The sequence below is a fragment of the Bactrocera tryoni genome, chromosome 2 (assembly GCF_016617805.1).
Source record: "Bactrocera tryoni isolate S06 chromosome 2, CSIRO_BtryS06_freeze2, whole genome shotgun sequence".
Taxonomy (NCBI): domain Eukaryota; kingdom Metazoa; phylum Arthropoda; class Insecta; order Diptera; family Tephritidae; genus Bactrocera; species Bactrocera tryoni.
Window position 1 is genome coordinate 12,460,967 of NC_052500.1, and position 15,652 is coordinate 12,476,618.

At 34.0% G+C, this 15,652-nt stretch overlaps 1 protein-coding gene across 2 annotated transcripts; it reads right to left on the reverse strand.

Moving 5' to 3' along the window:
* Nucleotides 1–2,111: 2,111 nt before the first annotated feature.
* On the reverse strand, nucleotides 2,112–14,599 carry LOC120767365 (inactive hydroxysteroid dehydrogenase-like protein 1). 2 transcript variants are annotated; one of them, XM_040093339.1, is made up of 6 exons: nucleotides 14,511–14,599; nucleotides 8,816–9,016; nucleotides 3,455–3,577; nucleotides 3,173–3,283; nucleotides 2,592–3,040; nucleotides 2,112–2,396 (listed from the first exon to the last, which is right to left on the reverse strand). In XM_040093339.1, exons 2-6 carry the CDS (start codon nucleotides 8,991–8,993, stop codon nucleotides 2,289–2,291), a joined length of 969 nt encoding a protein of 322 aa, XP_039949273.1. In that variant the 5' UTR covers nucleotides 8,994–9,016; nucleotides 14,511–14,599; the 3' UTR covers nucleotides 2,112–2,288. The 2 variants fall into 2 exon arrangements, with proteins under 2 accessions (XP_039949273.1, XP_039949272.1); XM_040093338.1 differs by lacking the exon at nucleotides 14,511–14,599 and having other exon boundaries at nucleotides 8,816–10,244.
* Nucleotides 14,600–15,652: the final 1,053 nt, after the last annotated feature.

Genomic DNA, 15,652 nt, shown 5'->3' on the forward strand with positions numbered 1-15,652 from the left:
GTTTGCTAAGATACTATGGTTCAGAAACTGGTTTTGAGCCAACCATTTTTAAGTATAAGTGATCAGGTATCATTTATTTGTCAGTTTTTGAGATATCCGAAAAAATTTAAATATCAGGTATGCGGGAAATGTTCTACTGATCATTCTGAACAACTTTTCCTAAGAGACTATGGTTTTAAAACCGAGTCAGCGATCTTTAAATGGATGTTTTTTAGCGGCCATACAAATTTATTCGTCAGCTTTTGAGATATACGATTGAAATTGAATACGTAGGTGCATTTTGATATTGCATTGATAATTTTTCGGAATCGGTCAGAACGAACAACTATATCACACATCTCCCACACAACCGATTATTCAGAGTTTTTAAATTTCGCCTTAAAAAAAATCGACCTGCTCTAATGCGTAGAGATGCTATTAGAAAAAGGTATTTACAAGGTTGATAGAAAATTATATATACATATGTATATACTTTTTAAAAAATATTAATCAAAGAGCATGGTGGAAGGGATACAAATTCTTTATTTGTTATGAAAACACGAAAACAAAACTTTTTTAAACTTACATTAACCATATCTAATATCTGATCGTTTTCTAACTGCTTAGCGTTCTAAAAGTGAAAATTTTTTCAACAGTGACTTGACAGATGCCTCACAAAATTTTCGCAGTCTCCAATTCCTTCAAAAATCACTGTCTCACAAAATTTTCGCAGTCTCCAATTCCTTCAAAAATCACTGTATTTGAATCTGAGCGCCGAGTTGGCAGTTTATTCCAATCTTCATTATGCTCCAATCAAAATAAACGCAGTTTCAGTAGCACCAAAGAAAGCTGTACTATAATATATGTACATATCGCTCATTTGCTGCAACGTCGTCATAACTCAAAAAACGTGATTTTTGAGTTAAGGATGCAGAATTGTTCGTTATATCATACTTCATGTTGAGTGAAAAATTCATATGAATACCTCTTATATGCTCCGCTTGAGAAGAGAATATGATTCCTGTCTTCCGTGTAAGGTTGGAGTCAGTTGAAAACTTTTAACGCGTTTTCTGGCAAATCGATTTTTTGACTTATGCCGGTCTTGCAGCAAATGAGCGATATATATGAGATATAGAATATTTGTATAGTTTCGACCTTTGCTGAAAATCCTGAACTTTTCTTTACGATTCGTCAACTTGAATATATTGGGCGATGTTCCAGCATCCCAAAATTCTTTTCTCCGAAGCTAGAAACATTCTGGACATACTCAGATTACCAGATATCTCAGGTACCAGATTATTTTGCTCTTTTACTTGGCTTTTTCGTCTGCTGACGTACTGAGTTATAATAACCTTACTCCCTCCAGGGAGTCATTTGCCGCTTTTCACCTCTTTTTAATGACTTAATGCCACCTCAGAACCATGATGCTCTCCGCATGTTATCCAGGAATATAAAACAATAGCAACACAAGTTCACGTATGTATGTATGTATTAGGTTCTCATTTGAAATTTTCTAAAAAATTGTGCTTTAAACAGGGCTCTTATATTAGATGATATTTATGATCCGGTTAGACGATTAGTTAAATACCAAGAGCTCTACTTTAAACCTCTCATATCTTCCTTTCCAAGCACTGATCACTTAGAATCATCGCTAGACGAGTGAGAAACTTTACCAACTCAGCTAACACAGTTCTCGTGTGTGTTGTGGCTAATTCCAGTTAAGGTGGGGTCCCTCGTGGAAAAATTATAGTAGAGATGCCTTCACGACTTTTTTTGTGACAACTTGATGAATTGTATTAAAGTTTCTTCATTTATACACAACCTGCTTCCACTTGTGTTATCATAACTCAATTTTTGTATCAAAGCGAGCGCACAATCGTTGTAAAGTTTTTCTTTATTTAGGGAATTTCTGCAACTACTTTAATTTTCGGTCCATTGAACTCGGCCGTAGAAACTCCAAACGTCTAAACTAGCACTGGCCGTGAAAGTTAGACTCCAACAAACTTGTTTCACACTGCTTAATACTAATTAATTTTAACACATACTTTACTATTTCAGAATTATATTATTTCATTATTAATATTATTTCAGAAACTTCACAAAATTTCAAATTTTTAACCTAAAAGTTTATTATTAACCTCAAAAAACCAAAAATTGTTAAATCAATATTTCAGGTTATCTGTATATATGTAGATGAAAGATGAATGCTTGGCGCAATATGTGGATGTACATATATACAATACATGAGTAAGTGAATGATAATGAAAATATCGAAAATTTAATAAATTTATACATCCTGTTTCAGTCTTTCAGACCTTTTTTCCATGGGTCGTCAGGTACTCTAGACGCAACTGTCGTGTCATCACATGGGCAATACGTATGCGCAGCCACTCTGGGCTCAGTTTCATGAAAAAATACTGAAGCATAATAATTTTCGTCAATTAGAAAGCGCACATTGAATAGAAATGTCATATTCTTAAAAGTATATGTATATGTTTAGATTGTTTTTGTTGTTAAAAATTTTGGGCTCAATAATGTTCAAAAGTTTTTGTAATTAAGTGTGTTATGTTTAATATAAGTATGTAATAAAAAAAGGTTCAAAAATCACTCACCTGCAAGCCATGTGTCCAATAGCCCGTCGTTTCCGCCGATTTTCCCAAAGTAAAAACCGCTGAGCGTGTGAAGCTCTTCACATCCGGTATTAGAAAGCCACCTTTCATCACGGTATCGGAATATTGATTCATTTTTGTGACCAAAAAGAGCGGTGTGACACACTGTACTGTTATATTATGTTCGGCTAATTCACGCTCGATCGCCTGAGAGAAACATTTCACATAGCGCTTGGTAGCGGCATACACCGCCATATAAGGTATAGGTTGTAATTCACTGCCAGAGGATATATTGACAATGGCACCACGTTTCTGCTTCTTTAGCTCTGGTATGAGCATACGTGACATTATGGTTACAGCGGCGACATTTATATTGATCAGATCCCAAATGGTATTTTCAGGTATGTGGGAGAGTTCGTCCGGGTAGTCGTACATTTTGCCAACATTGTTAACTGTAAGGTAGATGTGGGGAGGTTTCAGTAATATAAAATTTTTGTATATAAATAGAATTTCTATGTATAAGGAAGTAACTGTTTATTTTGTGGGGTAGATTTTGGTATAGTAAAAATATTTGCAGCACTTACCCAATATGCCTACTGGTATGCCACTCAGCTCCCGTTCAATGTGTGTATACACCTCACGCCCTTTGGAGAAGTCTGCTACGATCCATTTTGTCTTCACTTTGTACTCATTTTCTGTAAAAAATATTAGTCAAAGTTTAAGTTCCTCGATTTGCTTATGAATCACTGGCATTGTGCCTTTGAGTACGAGTATTCGTCATTAGCACAATCTATTTAAAATTTTTTTCTAATATTTAAATATTCTATTATATTGTCAATTATTTTACTATTAATTTCATTGCTTACCGATCTCCTCTGCCACCGCTATGAGCTTCTCCTGGGTACGCGAGATGAGCACCACATTTATGCCTTGTTTGGCTAATTCTTTAGCATATTCCCGTCCAATGCCATCCGTTGAACCGGTGATTACTACAAAGTTGAAAAAATAGTGTGTGTTGCGAGTAAATTGACCACAAAGAAAAATGGTAGTTAAAGCATATGATTGTCATTAACAGCTAAATGCTAATTGTACTCCTTTTTTGGTTTGGGTAATGGTGCCAGCAGTACATTACAAACGATATCTATTCAAGTAATGTTCGTAATTGCTGCTCTACGTGCTCAGTACTGTGGGAATATGGATTTTTATTTTCACAACTCTTTAATTTGATTTTTAGGTTTGTGGTTTTAAAGTTAGCGCTTAGAATTTGAACAATTTAGATATAAACATTTGAGAAAGACTTGGCTGCTTAAGATCTTGGAATTTATAAAATATCGTTTTTGTTGCTGGGTGGTTATTTTGATCTATATTTGCTTCTATATTTGCTGTGATTAGAGTTTGTTTCCGTGACACAGCTAGTCTCAGCTACATCGGCCGCCCACCAGTACCGAATTATGCGGCGTACCTATTGGATATTGGAAGAGCCTCTTTTAAACCTCTTGTAATATTGATAATCGAAGCCAGTTTACTTTTTCTAGACTGGTCCATTTGAACTGAGATATGAAATGATCCAGTCTGACGACGATTTTAAGCATGGAAAAGTATTTAAAAAACTAGTAAGATACGTTTTTTAGTTTCCAATGAAATAAACGTTAAGAAATTCATAAAGAATCTTTAGCATAAACTATTTTGTCAATAATATAAGTATTTTGGGATTTCCCATTTAATTAAAAAAATATAGGAAAATGTTAGAATCTAATATTAGTGCTCTCAACATCTCTTATAAGTCTATTCCACATAACGGGTTTTTCAACAGGAAGGCTACAAAAGCAGATCCATAGGGACAGCAAACGGCAGCCATATTTTTTCTCACTCTTTTGATATTTCTTTTCAGAAAGGTTCGTCATTTCAACATGAAAAGATATACGATCCAACAATGAGTCGAAACTATTAAAATTTACTACTGAAATTCGGAGTCAGTGGCCTTAACTTTAAGAGCGCTAGCAGATCAACAATTGAGCGTCTAGTGAAAATTGGTTGAATCCACGGGCGCAGTACAAAATGTTCCTGTGCCAGTGAGAAAAAGAAGTGACTTTAGTGTCGAGAATATTGCTGCCGCTAGCGCATCAATTGCGGAAGACCCAAATCAGTCTCTCCCACGTCGTTCCCAAATGTTGGACATCTCTGTGACGTCTTTGTGACGAATTTTGCGAAAAGATTTGGCCTCCATCCTTACAAAATCAAACTGGCGCAAGAACTGAAGACGCTTCACCACCAGAATCGTCGTATGTTCGTGAATTGGGCTAAGCAACAATTTTAATCGAAAAATCAACCTCAGCGGTGAGGCTCGTTTCTGGCTGAATGGCTTCGTCAATAAGCAAAATATGAGTTATTGGTCGGGCAGCAATCCACACGCACTCCATGAGTCACCATTGCATACAAAAAAAAATTACGGTTTGGTGCGATTTATGGGCCGGCGACGTCATTGGACCGTACTACTTCCGTGGTGATCAAGACGGGCACGTTACTGTGAATGATAACGGAATATTTTCGGCCCGAATTGGATGATATGGGCTTGGACAATATGTGGTTCCAACAGGACGGCGCCACAAGCCACACAGTCAATGTCACAATCGATTTATTTATAACCAAATTTAGTGAACGTGTTATCTCAAGAAATAGTAGTTGATCGCCTCAGTCGTGCGATTTGATGCCGTTAGACTTATTCTCGGTGGGTTATGTCAAGTATATGGTCTATGACAACAAGCCAGCGACGACTGATGAATTTCGTACGAATATCGAACGTGAAATTGCAGCTGTAACGGCCGATTTATGCTTGAAAACCGAAAATTGGGTTCAGCGTCTGGATTTCTGCAAGCGTGCCCGTGCTGGCCACGCAAAATCAATCGAGTTCCATATATAATGTCATCAAATGTACTTCCCCAGGAACAAAAAATTTCATTGATATTCCAAACAGTTTTTGTTGTAGCCCTCTTATTGAAAAACCCGTTATTTCAGTTAATTTTTTTAAGCGTTAAGAAACGTCGAATCGTCAGAACTCATATTTATAAACCTGATTTTGGTATAAGTAAAGGTAATAAAGTTAAAAAGGGGAAGGGAAAGTGTTTATATAATTAAGATTTCTAATCAAACTTTTAATGAAAAGGTATGTCATTAGAACATTATTTTTCTAATGATATAGCATGACAGATGCTTGAGGCTTGCGAAAATCAGAAACTAGAGATTAGAGACTATAAGATAGATAGATTTATTTCAGAGCTTTGGCATGCCAATGATTGGTAGTTCCGTATTTTTCGGGCTATAATGTTATTAAACTAGTACTCGTAGAGAAATAAGAAGTGTCAGAGTTTGTGCGAGATTATTTGGAAATCCGTTCTTGGTTTTGTCCTCTAATGACATAAATGGTATTGAACTACAGTATGATATAACTTATTCATCATAATTACCACCAGTTAACCTCAAACTAACTACTAAACTTGAAAATCGCCAAAATCTAACTGCACTGAGTATATTACATTAAAGCACAAATATTTCGCAAGGTCGTCAAGCGAATCAAAAATATATAAACATACCGTTTGCATAATAAAAAATAAAAACAAGCTGCCGTTAGGCTTGTTACTACGAAATACAGAAATGGCAATAAACCTTAAACATGTGATACTCACGCGACTCAAGTTAATTCATAAAACAATAACAAAAGCTTAACGCTTCGATGTGAAAACAATAATAAGACTTGAGCAAAAAGAAAACGTCTAGATATTTTAATAACCGCCCAAGCTGACGGACCAGCTGACAATCACAACGCGCCGGCTAGACAATCTAAGTCAAGCCGGTTCCGTGCGCCGCTATTTATGAGTAATATGACGCTGCTGCCAGGTGAATGACTGCAAATACAGCAACAACAAGTGAAGTATGCAATAACAGATAAAACAAAAAATACGAAATAAACAGAATTCCATAGCGCTTTTAAAGCTAAGCGCCAATGTAGACACGATCGACCACGCAATAAGACTATAATTATAGTTTACTATACTTAAAAGTGTGTTTAAGTGCAATTTATATGTAGCTAAGTAATAGAAGCCCAGTAGGAATTGTACAACATTTTTTTTCTTTCGATATGAAAATATATTAATTATATAAGACAAAAATTATAAATTTATAACAAAAATTCCAATAATTTCTTCTAAAATATTAAATATTATCAAATTTTGAAAATTTCATTATTTCACAAATTTTTCCTATAGGGTTACTATAGTGAAGAAACCGAAAAGCGAAAGTGTTAACGTATGTTTGCGTGAGTTAATGTTGTTGCCATTTAATTTGTTGTACAACGGTGCTTTCAGGTAATGTGTTTGGCAATTCATTCATAAATTCTGCTGTTAAATCAGAAGAATTTACAATTGCAAGTCGTTTTCGATATTAGTTTATGGCTTCATGGTTTTTACGCTTCTTTTGCTTTTTGTAATCTTCCCTTATGACTTAAATACATATTTAATTGGGTCACTAATTCAGTCATTCATGGCGAACGCTTTACGTGTTTGCAACTTTATTGCATCTCTTTTTTCACTGACTTCTTGTATTTTTGTATTTTGGTTTTGTTATTGTTTATCACTGTTGATGCACGTGCACTTAAGTATGTATGTATGTATGTTACCAAATATAATATAATAGCGAGCACCCAGAAAACCGTTTAAAGACTTGCTGCTTACTTGTAAGACTCGTTACGTAAACTTACGACTCGTTTTCAAGGGCGTTCATCTATTAACTAGCAGTTTTTTGCGGCTTTTGGCTCTAAAGGGCAACCGGTTCCAGGTGGGGAATTATAATTTGTTTGCAAAATATTCAAAAGTTATTATAGAGATTGATTTATCGATGAATCAAACAAAAATATTCAAAAGTTATCGATAGAGAGGGATTTATCTATAAATATCGAAACCTTCAGACAATAGTATTCAAAAGTTATCGAGAGAAAGGGATTTATCGATAATTATTAAAAATTTTGGTGAAATATTTACAAAAGTTAATGAAAAAGAAAGAGATAAAATTATCGATAAATCGGTATATATAAATATCGATAATTTTAGCTACAATATAGTCAAATAATGATTGAGAAACTATTTTTAAATACACAAATATATTATATATAAATATAAATTATAGATAGAATTATCGGTAAATCTGTAGATATAGAATTATAGATAAATCGGTATCGATAAATAGTGAAAACTCTAGTTATAAAATAGTCAAATAATGATTGCGGGAAAATATTTAAAATTTACAATTATAGATATAATTATCGATAAATCGATATATATAAAATTCGATATATAAATATCGATAAATTTAGTTATAAAATTGTCGAAAAAAGTTGAAAAAACTTTTTTATATATACAATTATTTAATATTTGCAAGTAGTCAACAAAATAGTTTTATATATGCAGAGACATGACAGCGTTATCATTTTAAGTATAACCAGAATAGGGTATGTTAAATTTGCCTCGAAGTTTTTCCTGAAGGAAGCGTCCGAAACTTCATAAAATATGTACATAAAATAAATGATCAGCGTGACAAGCTGAGTCCCTCTGTCTTTACGCCTGTATATACGCGAACTAATCTCTCAGTATATGAGGTATCGATCTGAAATTTTGCACACATCGTTTTCTCCACAAAAAGCTGCATATTTGTCTGAATCGCTGATAATATATACATAAGTGGCATACTAGCTGCCCGCTCAAAATCAAGTTCTTGTATGGAGACAGTTTTTATTTAACAAGATACCTATACGAAATTTGGCATATATTATTCTCTAAAGCAATGGTGCAATCTCCGAAGAAATTGTTTAGATCGGATCACTGTAGCGTATAGCTGTCATACAAACTGACCGTTCAAAGTTTTTTAAAGGAATATTTTGTATTTATAAAGTGTATTATAGTTTTGCTAGCAACCGAAGTTAAATTTGTCTTGTTTTTTACTTAAATTATCTATAATGGACCAAAATAGTGTTGTTGTCGTAAAATTTTGAACATTTACCATTGATTGGTACATTCAATTATTTTTATGTGATCAATGGTAAAAAGTGCTGTTTAAATTGCACTTTGCAATAACGAATTCATGTAAGTCTAAAAATCATACATAAACTAAATACGAAATATATATGTATATAATAAACATTCAGCAAAAAAACACAATATTTCAGCACAATCACTAACCTGCCCACTTGCCAAACTTTTCTACCAACGTCTGCGGCAGTTGAGGCTGGAAATATGGCTCCAGAATCGCCTTGATGATTAACACCACCGATTTGAAGTTATCGAAGAAGAATACGGCGATGGCGAGGAGGCCGACCAAATAGACACCGAACGACAATAGTTGCCAAACGAACGCCATTCTCAGCAATGTGTAAATGCTCACTTCATCGAGGGGAATCATGTTGAGTATTTTTTGGATTTATAATTTAGTTTCTTTTGCTTATGCTTTTATTTTAGAAAAATGTGCTCAATGATTTTGATAACAAACGAATGTGGAGCAAAGAATAGTTAGTGATAAGCGAACGCCAGATAAGAAATTTCACTAAACACTCATAAATGTCTGTAAGAACGCAACAATGTTTATAAAAGACAACAACTACTTCACGCTAAAAATAAATTCCAACACTTTGCACTCTCTCGGAATTCACTCAATCAATCGGAAGACTTTCTCACTTGCACTGCGCTGTGCACTCACGCCTCCTTTATTATTTATTTTTGTTGTTGTTGCGCTCAAATTCAATCAACTTAGCATTGTTTTGCTTATTTTATTTCGTTTTGTAGCCAAAAAGTCAAAATTATTTGCAATTCCAATTTCAATAAAATTCGAAAACTTTTCTGCTATTTTGTTTTTTACTTGTTTTTTCTAATGCGCATTCATTTACATTCTCAAAATTTCCGAATTAAAGTGTAAAGTACACGCTCACTAAAGTTAATTGAAGATTTTATTGAAGCACTAAGCGTGGACGCGCTTGATTTTTGGGCAGCTTGAGCTGTGTGAACTGCACGTTTGGCCGTCGAGTAGGCGACTGATCGGCAAGCGTCAAGCTGCAGTCGAAAAAATCTTCAACTTGTTGCGCTAAAGTGACTAGCTACAATCGCAGCTTTGCGGACTGGTAGTGGAGGCTCTGCAGCCAAAGCGGCGCTCACCAACTAACCAAGCAGAGCCATTGATGGCGGCGGACTGCTGCTCAGCTTGGCTTGCTTTGCTTTGGTTCAAGCTCAGCTGGGAATGCAGCAGATGCTGCGCAGCCGCATGCAACATCTTGGTTGTACTCACATGTGGTTGTTTCTGCCTTGCTTACATACATACATATGTATATAGTAGGTCTGCATATGTGGGCTGAAGTTAAGGCAATAGTTTGTTTCGTTTTTTGTCTTTCCATTTTTGCTTGTAAATTGAGCTTGAATGAGCTCAGTGATGTAGTGTTGTTGTTTAACTATTGTGTTTAAGCACAGTTTTTTGATTCGTTCCTTTTATTGCAAGGTTTTATACATATCTTTATATGAAAATAACGGTTATAATGGAAAATATTCATCAGCGACTTCTTCCCGGCCCTCCAAAAAGGCCTGGAGCCACCGAAACACATCACTTCTTGCTAAAGCAACATCTGAGTAAGCCTGCTTGATCATATCAAACGTCTCTATCGCAGATTTACCGAGTTTCACACAGAATTTAATCGCGTACCTCTGCATTTTCGCCTTGCACCACTCACAGAAACACGTCGCGCGAAAATATTTATCCTGATTCTCCAGGTGCTCGGAGACAACTGACCAACCGCTTGTTCGTTAGCTAAGAACGCGCTCTACCGAATCCAGTCGGTGCGCGCACGTTCCGAAGTACAGTCGCATCGGAAGAAAATCAGTTCGTATATGTTCTAAAGTAATCACTATATTTTAAGTATGCTATTGGTTCAAGTATTTCCCTAAAATACATAATATTGGTAATCTGTTGACGAAAAGTCTGCATATGTTCGAAAGTAGCAGACGCACAAATTAGCCAGAGTGAGAAATATACCTACAACTATATTATGAATTTAATCATTTGTAATTAAGCTGTCTTGGGTTCGTTTAAACTTGGAGAGTTGCGAATCGAACAACAATTGTCAAAAAATAAATATCTTGCACAATCTCACAAGGAATAGAATAATATGTGATCCAAGTAGAGATACTTTTTTAGTAGCCTTTTTTTGCCATCACACGTGTCATTTGCCAGTTACTAGTCGAAATGCTTGAACGAACCATCGAAAATTGGACTCAATGGATGGACCATCTTAGACATAGCTGCGGCCAAATTTGAAAGAGATAAATGCCGAATAATGTTCTTTCGAATGATAATAAACATTCCCCATTAAATTTGTGTTTTTGTGTGTGTCAACTTTTCGTGATCAAAGTATAAATACCCTTTTCTGAAGAATCGAACGGTCTGACAGGTTAAGGTTAAGATTTTTAAATAAGCTGTGCGACTACATGTGTACTGAAGTCGTTACAGATTTTACACACAAACTTCAAATTCATATTGTAAACAATGGCTCTTAATGACTTCTGTTCGTATGCAATATTAAGAGTATACAATCTTTTTTGAAAAATTTTTTTATAAACAAGTGTGGTTGTAATGGTAAATAGTTGAGAAGGCAAAAGAAGACTAACAACAAATAATTGTGTTAATTTTTAAAGTGGAGATTTAACAAAAAATCATCCATTACATCTCATTTTTTTGGTATTTTTTCTCTTTGAATCACAATTGCTTACAAAAACGGAGTTATCATACATTCATACATACATACTTACATACACACGTAAATACAAACCCGCATTCAATGGGCGAAACTAGTTTGCTGTTAGAGGTGTTGCACACTTTTGTGCTGCATCTGAGTAAATAGACAACTGTTGAAGTTTTCCATCTGCAGCCTGACCTTTCAACCAATGCGCTTGCATTCATGTATATAAACACACATACATAAGCAAACATAAGCATAGCAATATAAGGTGCAGAATATTGAAGTTTTCAATTTTCATTTAAGAAATAACAGAAATACAAACAGTATTGATGTGCCCATTCCAAAGCTTTGTTGAAAAAAGCCATTTTAAAGTTTTTATTGCGGTGAGGCTACCTTTTTTGTGTACTAAGAAGTGCAAGCAATCTAAATCTTCAAGGCGCACACATTGTATTTTGATGAACTTTGATTTCAATGGGAGCAGCATTGTTATTTTAATTTTAAAATTAAGTATTTTTATTAAAGAAGTAAAATGTTTCGAAACCGATGGGATTAACGGCACAGAAACAAATCTCGATTTTATTAAGGGTTACATATGTAGGTTTCATGACTTCAAAAAATCTAAATTGTTATTGTTTTATTTAAATATATAACAATGTGATTGGTAGCACTGGAGATATACGACTGCAACGACATCTATTGACAAAATACGAAAAGACTTTTTTGACTACCTAATATCTCTAGAATTTTGTCCTAAATGCTCAAGTTGATTTGAGGAATAGTTTTGGAGACACAGCCTTGACAAGTTGGTGATCGAGTACAGCTATACATATAGCATAGTAATTTTAAACTTCAAACGTGTTTTTTTCGAAACTGTTTTTAAAGTCAGTTTTCAAAATTTTACACGTACTCAACTCAACTCAACTTAACTGATCCGATCTTACTGAAATTTTACACAGGTCTTCGTGATATAATTTACACGGTATTGAACGAAGGGTTTGTTCAATTATATCTATTTAAAAAAAGAAACACGTCACAAATTTTCACCAAAATTGGTATTTTTGTGTATAACGTCAGCCAATTTTTTGTTTTTTTAATTTTTTCTTCGTCCAATGCCTAGTTAAAGTATTAAATATAAACATAATTTTTTTTTTATTTCGGTTGGTCCTGTAAGAAATTCTGCCGTCATCACTGAGGCAGCATTTTCCGAAGGACTGCCGGAAATAACGTCTTAATGGCCCAGTTTTGAATGTTTTACTTTGAAAATTTCATAAAATATTTGTAAAATATGTACTATATATTTGGAATAATAAAATGTTTAAATAAAATATAGCATTTTCATATGGAAAAAAAAGAAAATAGGTCGTTTATTGCTCGAGGAAACCCATGTAACCCCTTCGTACGCATGTAGGCAAAAATTTCCTGGAAATTATTAATAATAATAAATTTCAAATATTCTTTAAAAATGTTTATAAAGTCTTGAAAAAATTTATATTATATAATTTGCGATTAAACCGCAATTCCATGTGCACTATTACCATTTTTTATTACCGATTTGGCATATTTTTTTGGTTGGATTATTAATTGAAGAACGACGCACCATTTGGGGCTTACGGAAATCTGCAAATATTAGACTGTATTTGTTGTTGTTTACTACATTATAACACGATAATGTTTCTGCTATTTTACGTATATTTTAGTTTAGCAAGACAAGTTGATACAACTAAAATCTTTAAAACATAATACAGTGTGGGCGTTAAGTTTATTTAGCCATATGTGTATGGAATATAAAAAACATTTGCAAAAAATATTGAATATATTTCTGCTTGAAGGTTAATTTTTCTATTTTCTTATAACGAGTTTAAATTATGTTTTTATGTAAGAATACAGAAAATTATCGTCTTTTCGAGAAAAACATATTTTTGCACATTTTGAATTGATTATTTGATATATTCCCAAATCAGTCAGACTTTTATTTTTAAAAAAATATTCATAAATATTATACCATGTTTATCACATCGATAGAAATTTTTTGTACTTCCGATCTACCGTTTTGCACATGACTTTTGTAGTTTTTCACCCAAGAAGCTCGTTCCATCGGGTTTTTTTGCTTTATCATGCTTTTGTCCTGATCGTCATATCGATAATAAATGGGTTTCCAAATGTTGATCACGGTTTCGAGTGTTAGCCGTTTAATATTCTTGGCAATCTCGTCTATTACTTCATTGTTCTCGATGCCTTTGTGGCCTGGCATCCAGTAGAAGTGAAGTTGTTTGCTTTTGGCAATACTACGTAGATGTTGACTCTAGAATTGCCTGCAGGTGCATTAGAAGCAAGCTCCGCGGCTTCCGCAATAGCATACTTAAAAGACTGCATTCTACCTAACTCTAGAAAGTAGAGGTTATTTAAGTGTATAAAAATCATTTTCAAAACTCAAAAAAATGTTTAATAAAAATAAAATATAATTAATGAATGTCGACGAAGGTATTGCGCCAGCGATTTAGACAGTATAAAGCAATTGACATAAAAACGAATTTTTACAGCGAAAAACAGTTGATAAATGGTTAGTGCTTCAACTTCTTTGCCAAAAACTAATAAAAAAATATTTTTTGTGTCAATAGCTAACAACAATAACCTGCACGAAGTATACGGCTAATATTTCGAGTTAATGGCGGATATACATACACACATTAAGCAACGAACATGCAGACATTTTTTGCATTTTTCGTAATTTCGTCACCATAAAAACTTCGTGTTCACATTTACAAGTGCTTATGTAGATTTTCCTAACCTCAAATGGCGCGCAATTGCTTTATGCTTCAATAAAAGTTTTCAGAATTATGAAATAATTAAGCGTTTACGCTAATTAAAAAATTAAATTTAATTAAAGCAAAGCAATATGTGCGCTGAAATATACATATATAACAGAATTAGATCTAACTCAAAAACGTACAAGAAGTAATAAACCGCTCTATCGGTCACACACACACACCCGCAACGACCGAGGTCATACGACAAACAAGTGAACGCCGTAAAAAATCTCAAAATTATTATGATGTGCGCAGCTATTAATGCACTGCAAGTACTAAGGTTTGTAAAATAATTTGAAGCAAAAAAATAATAAAAAAAATTGAAAAAAAAAATTATGTATTGTTCGCTACCTTCTTGCTTTTTCTATAGCGGCCACGCGCACTGTTGTTGCAGTTGTAATGGAGGTACACAAAATGAAGTAATTAGTTATTTGTTTGCCACAATATGCCGAATGACTGTGAAAATGTCGTTTACGCCGTCAGCAGCACCTTTACAGGGTCTAAACGGCAGCGGCTTAGTGGCTCTTTGTGACTTTGCAAGTATTTTCATTACTTTATTGTTGATAAATAAAATTGTTGTTGTACTATTGTTGTGCTATGGCAATTGCAGCTGACTCTTTTTCGGTTGTTTACGCCGTAGACGACAACACAAGGCTACCATTTACGGCTTTATAGCGCATGCCCGAGTACTGTCAATGCAAATACAGGGAAGTTTAATTACAATTACACATATGTGGAGGGGGAAGGTACAAGAAAAAAATATAGACACGTACATATGTATGTTTTGTAGATTTCATGCGTGTTTTTTATACAGTTATCAGCTGAACGCGATATTTGTCTAAGGCAAAGTCTATGTATTTTGCAAATACGTGCGTATAGTGTTAATGGTCTTAGAAACACATATATGTAGATGTGTGTATGTATGCATATTAATTGCAAAAATTGCGATTTTTACTTCTTGGAAGTAAACTGGCATTTAATTGCCATCGCATGTGCGAATTATATAATATCCTTATTCAATTAAATCCATTTTATGACAATCGCTTTTAAACACCTGTGTTCCGCTGTCGGCAAGTGCGAAAATTTTTTGTTGCTTTTTTTCTGTTTTTTTTTTTTTTTTTGACAGTTCGTGCTTGCATGTTGACAATTGTCTAAAACTGATACGCGTTTGTGCCACAAGTGACCATTTTGCTGAAAAAACACTTTTGGCTTTTAATAAGCAACTGGTTTACATATCTTGATCTCTTCGTGTTTTAATAAAAATAAATATTATAGTATGTATTTTCATATGTGTATAAGTTCCTAGATATCCATTTTTTTCATTTTGCATATTTACATAATTTATAATTTAATATTTACTACATTGTTAAAAATTTTAATACTTAAAATACTATTTAACAAGTAAGGAAGGGCTAAGTTCAGGTGCAACCCAATATTTTATAGTCTTGCAACTTGCAGGAATAAAAGCCAGGGATATACCTTAAGACGTAAAG

What these genes read in the sequence shown, in the direction of transcription:
- LOC120767365 (XM_040093338.1), bottom strand. Translation starts at nt 9,035, where the DNA reads ATGATTCCCCTCGATGAAGTGAGCATTTACACATTGCTGAGAATGGCG. An exon ending in AAAGTTTGGCAAGTGGGCAG is followed by an intron (nt 3,578 to 8,815) that starts GTTAGTGATTGT and finishes TCAACTTTGTAG; the next exon opens with TAATCACCGGTTCAACGGAT. An exon ending in AGCGGTGGCAGAGGAGATCG is followed by an intron (nt 3,284 to 3,454) that starts GTAAGCAATGAA and finishes TATTTTTTACAG; the next exon opens with AAAATGAGTACAAAGTGAAG.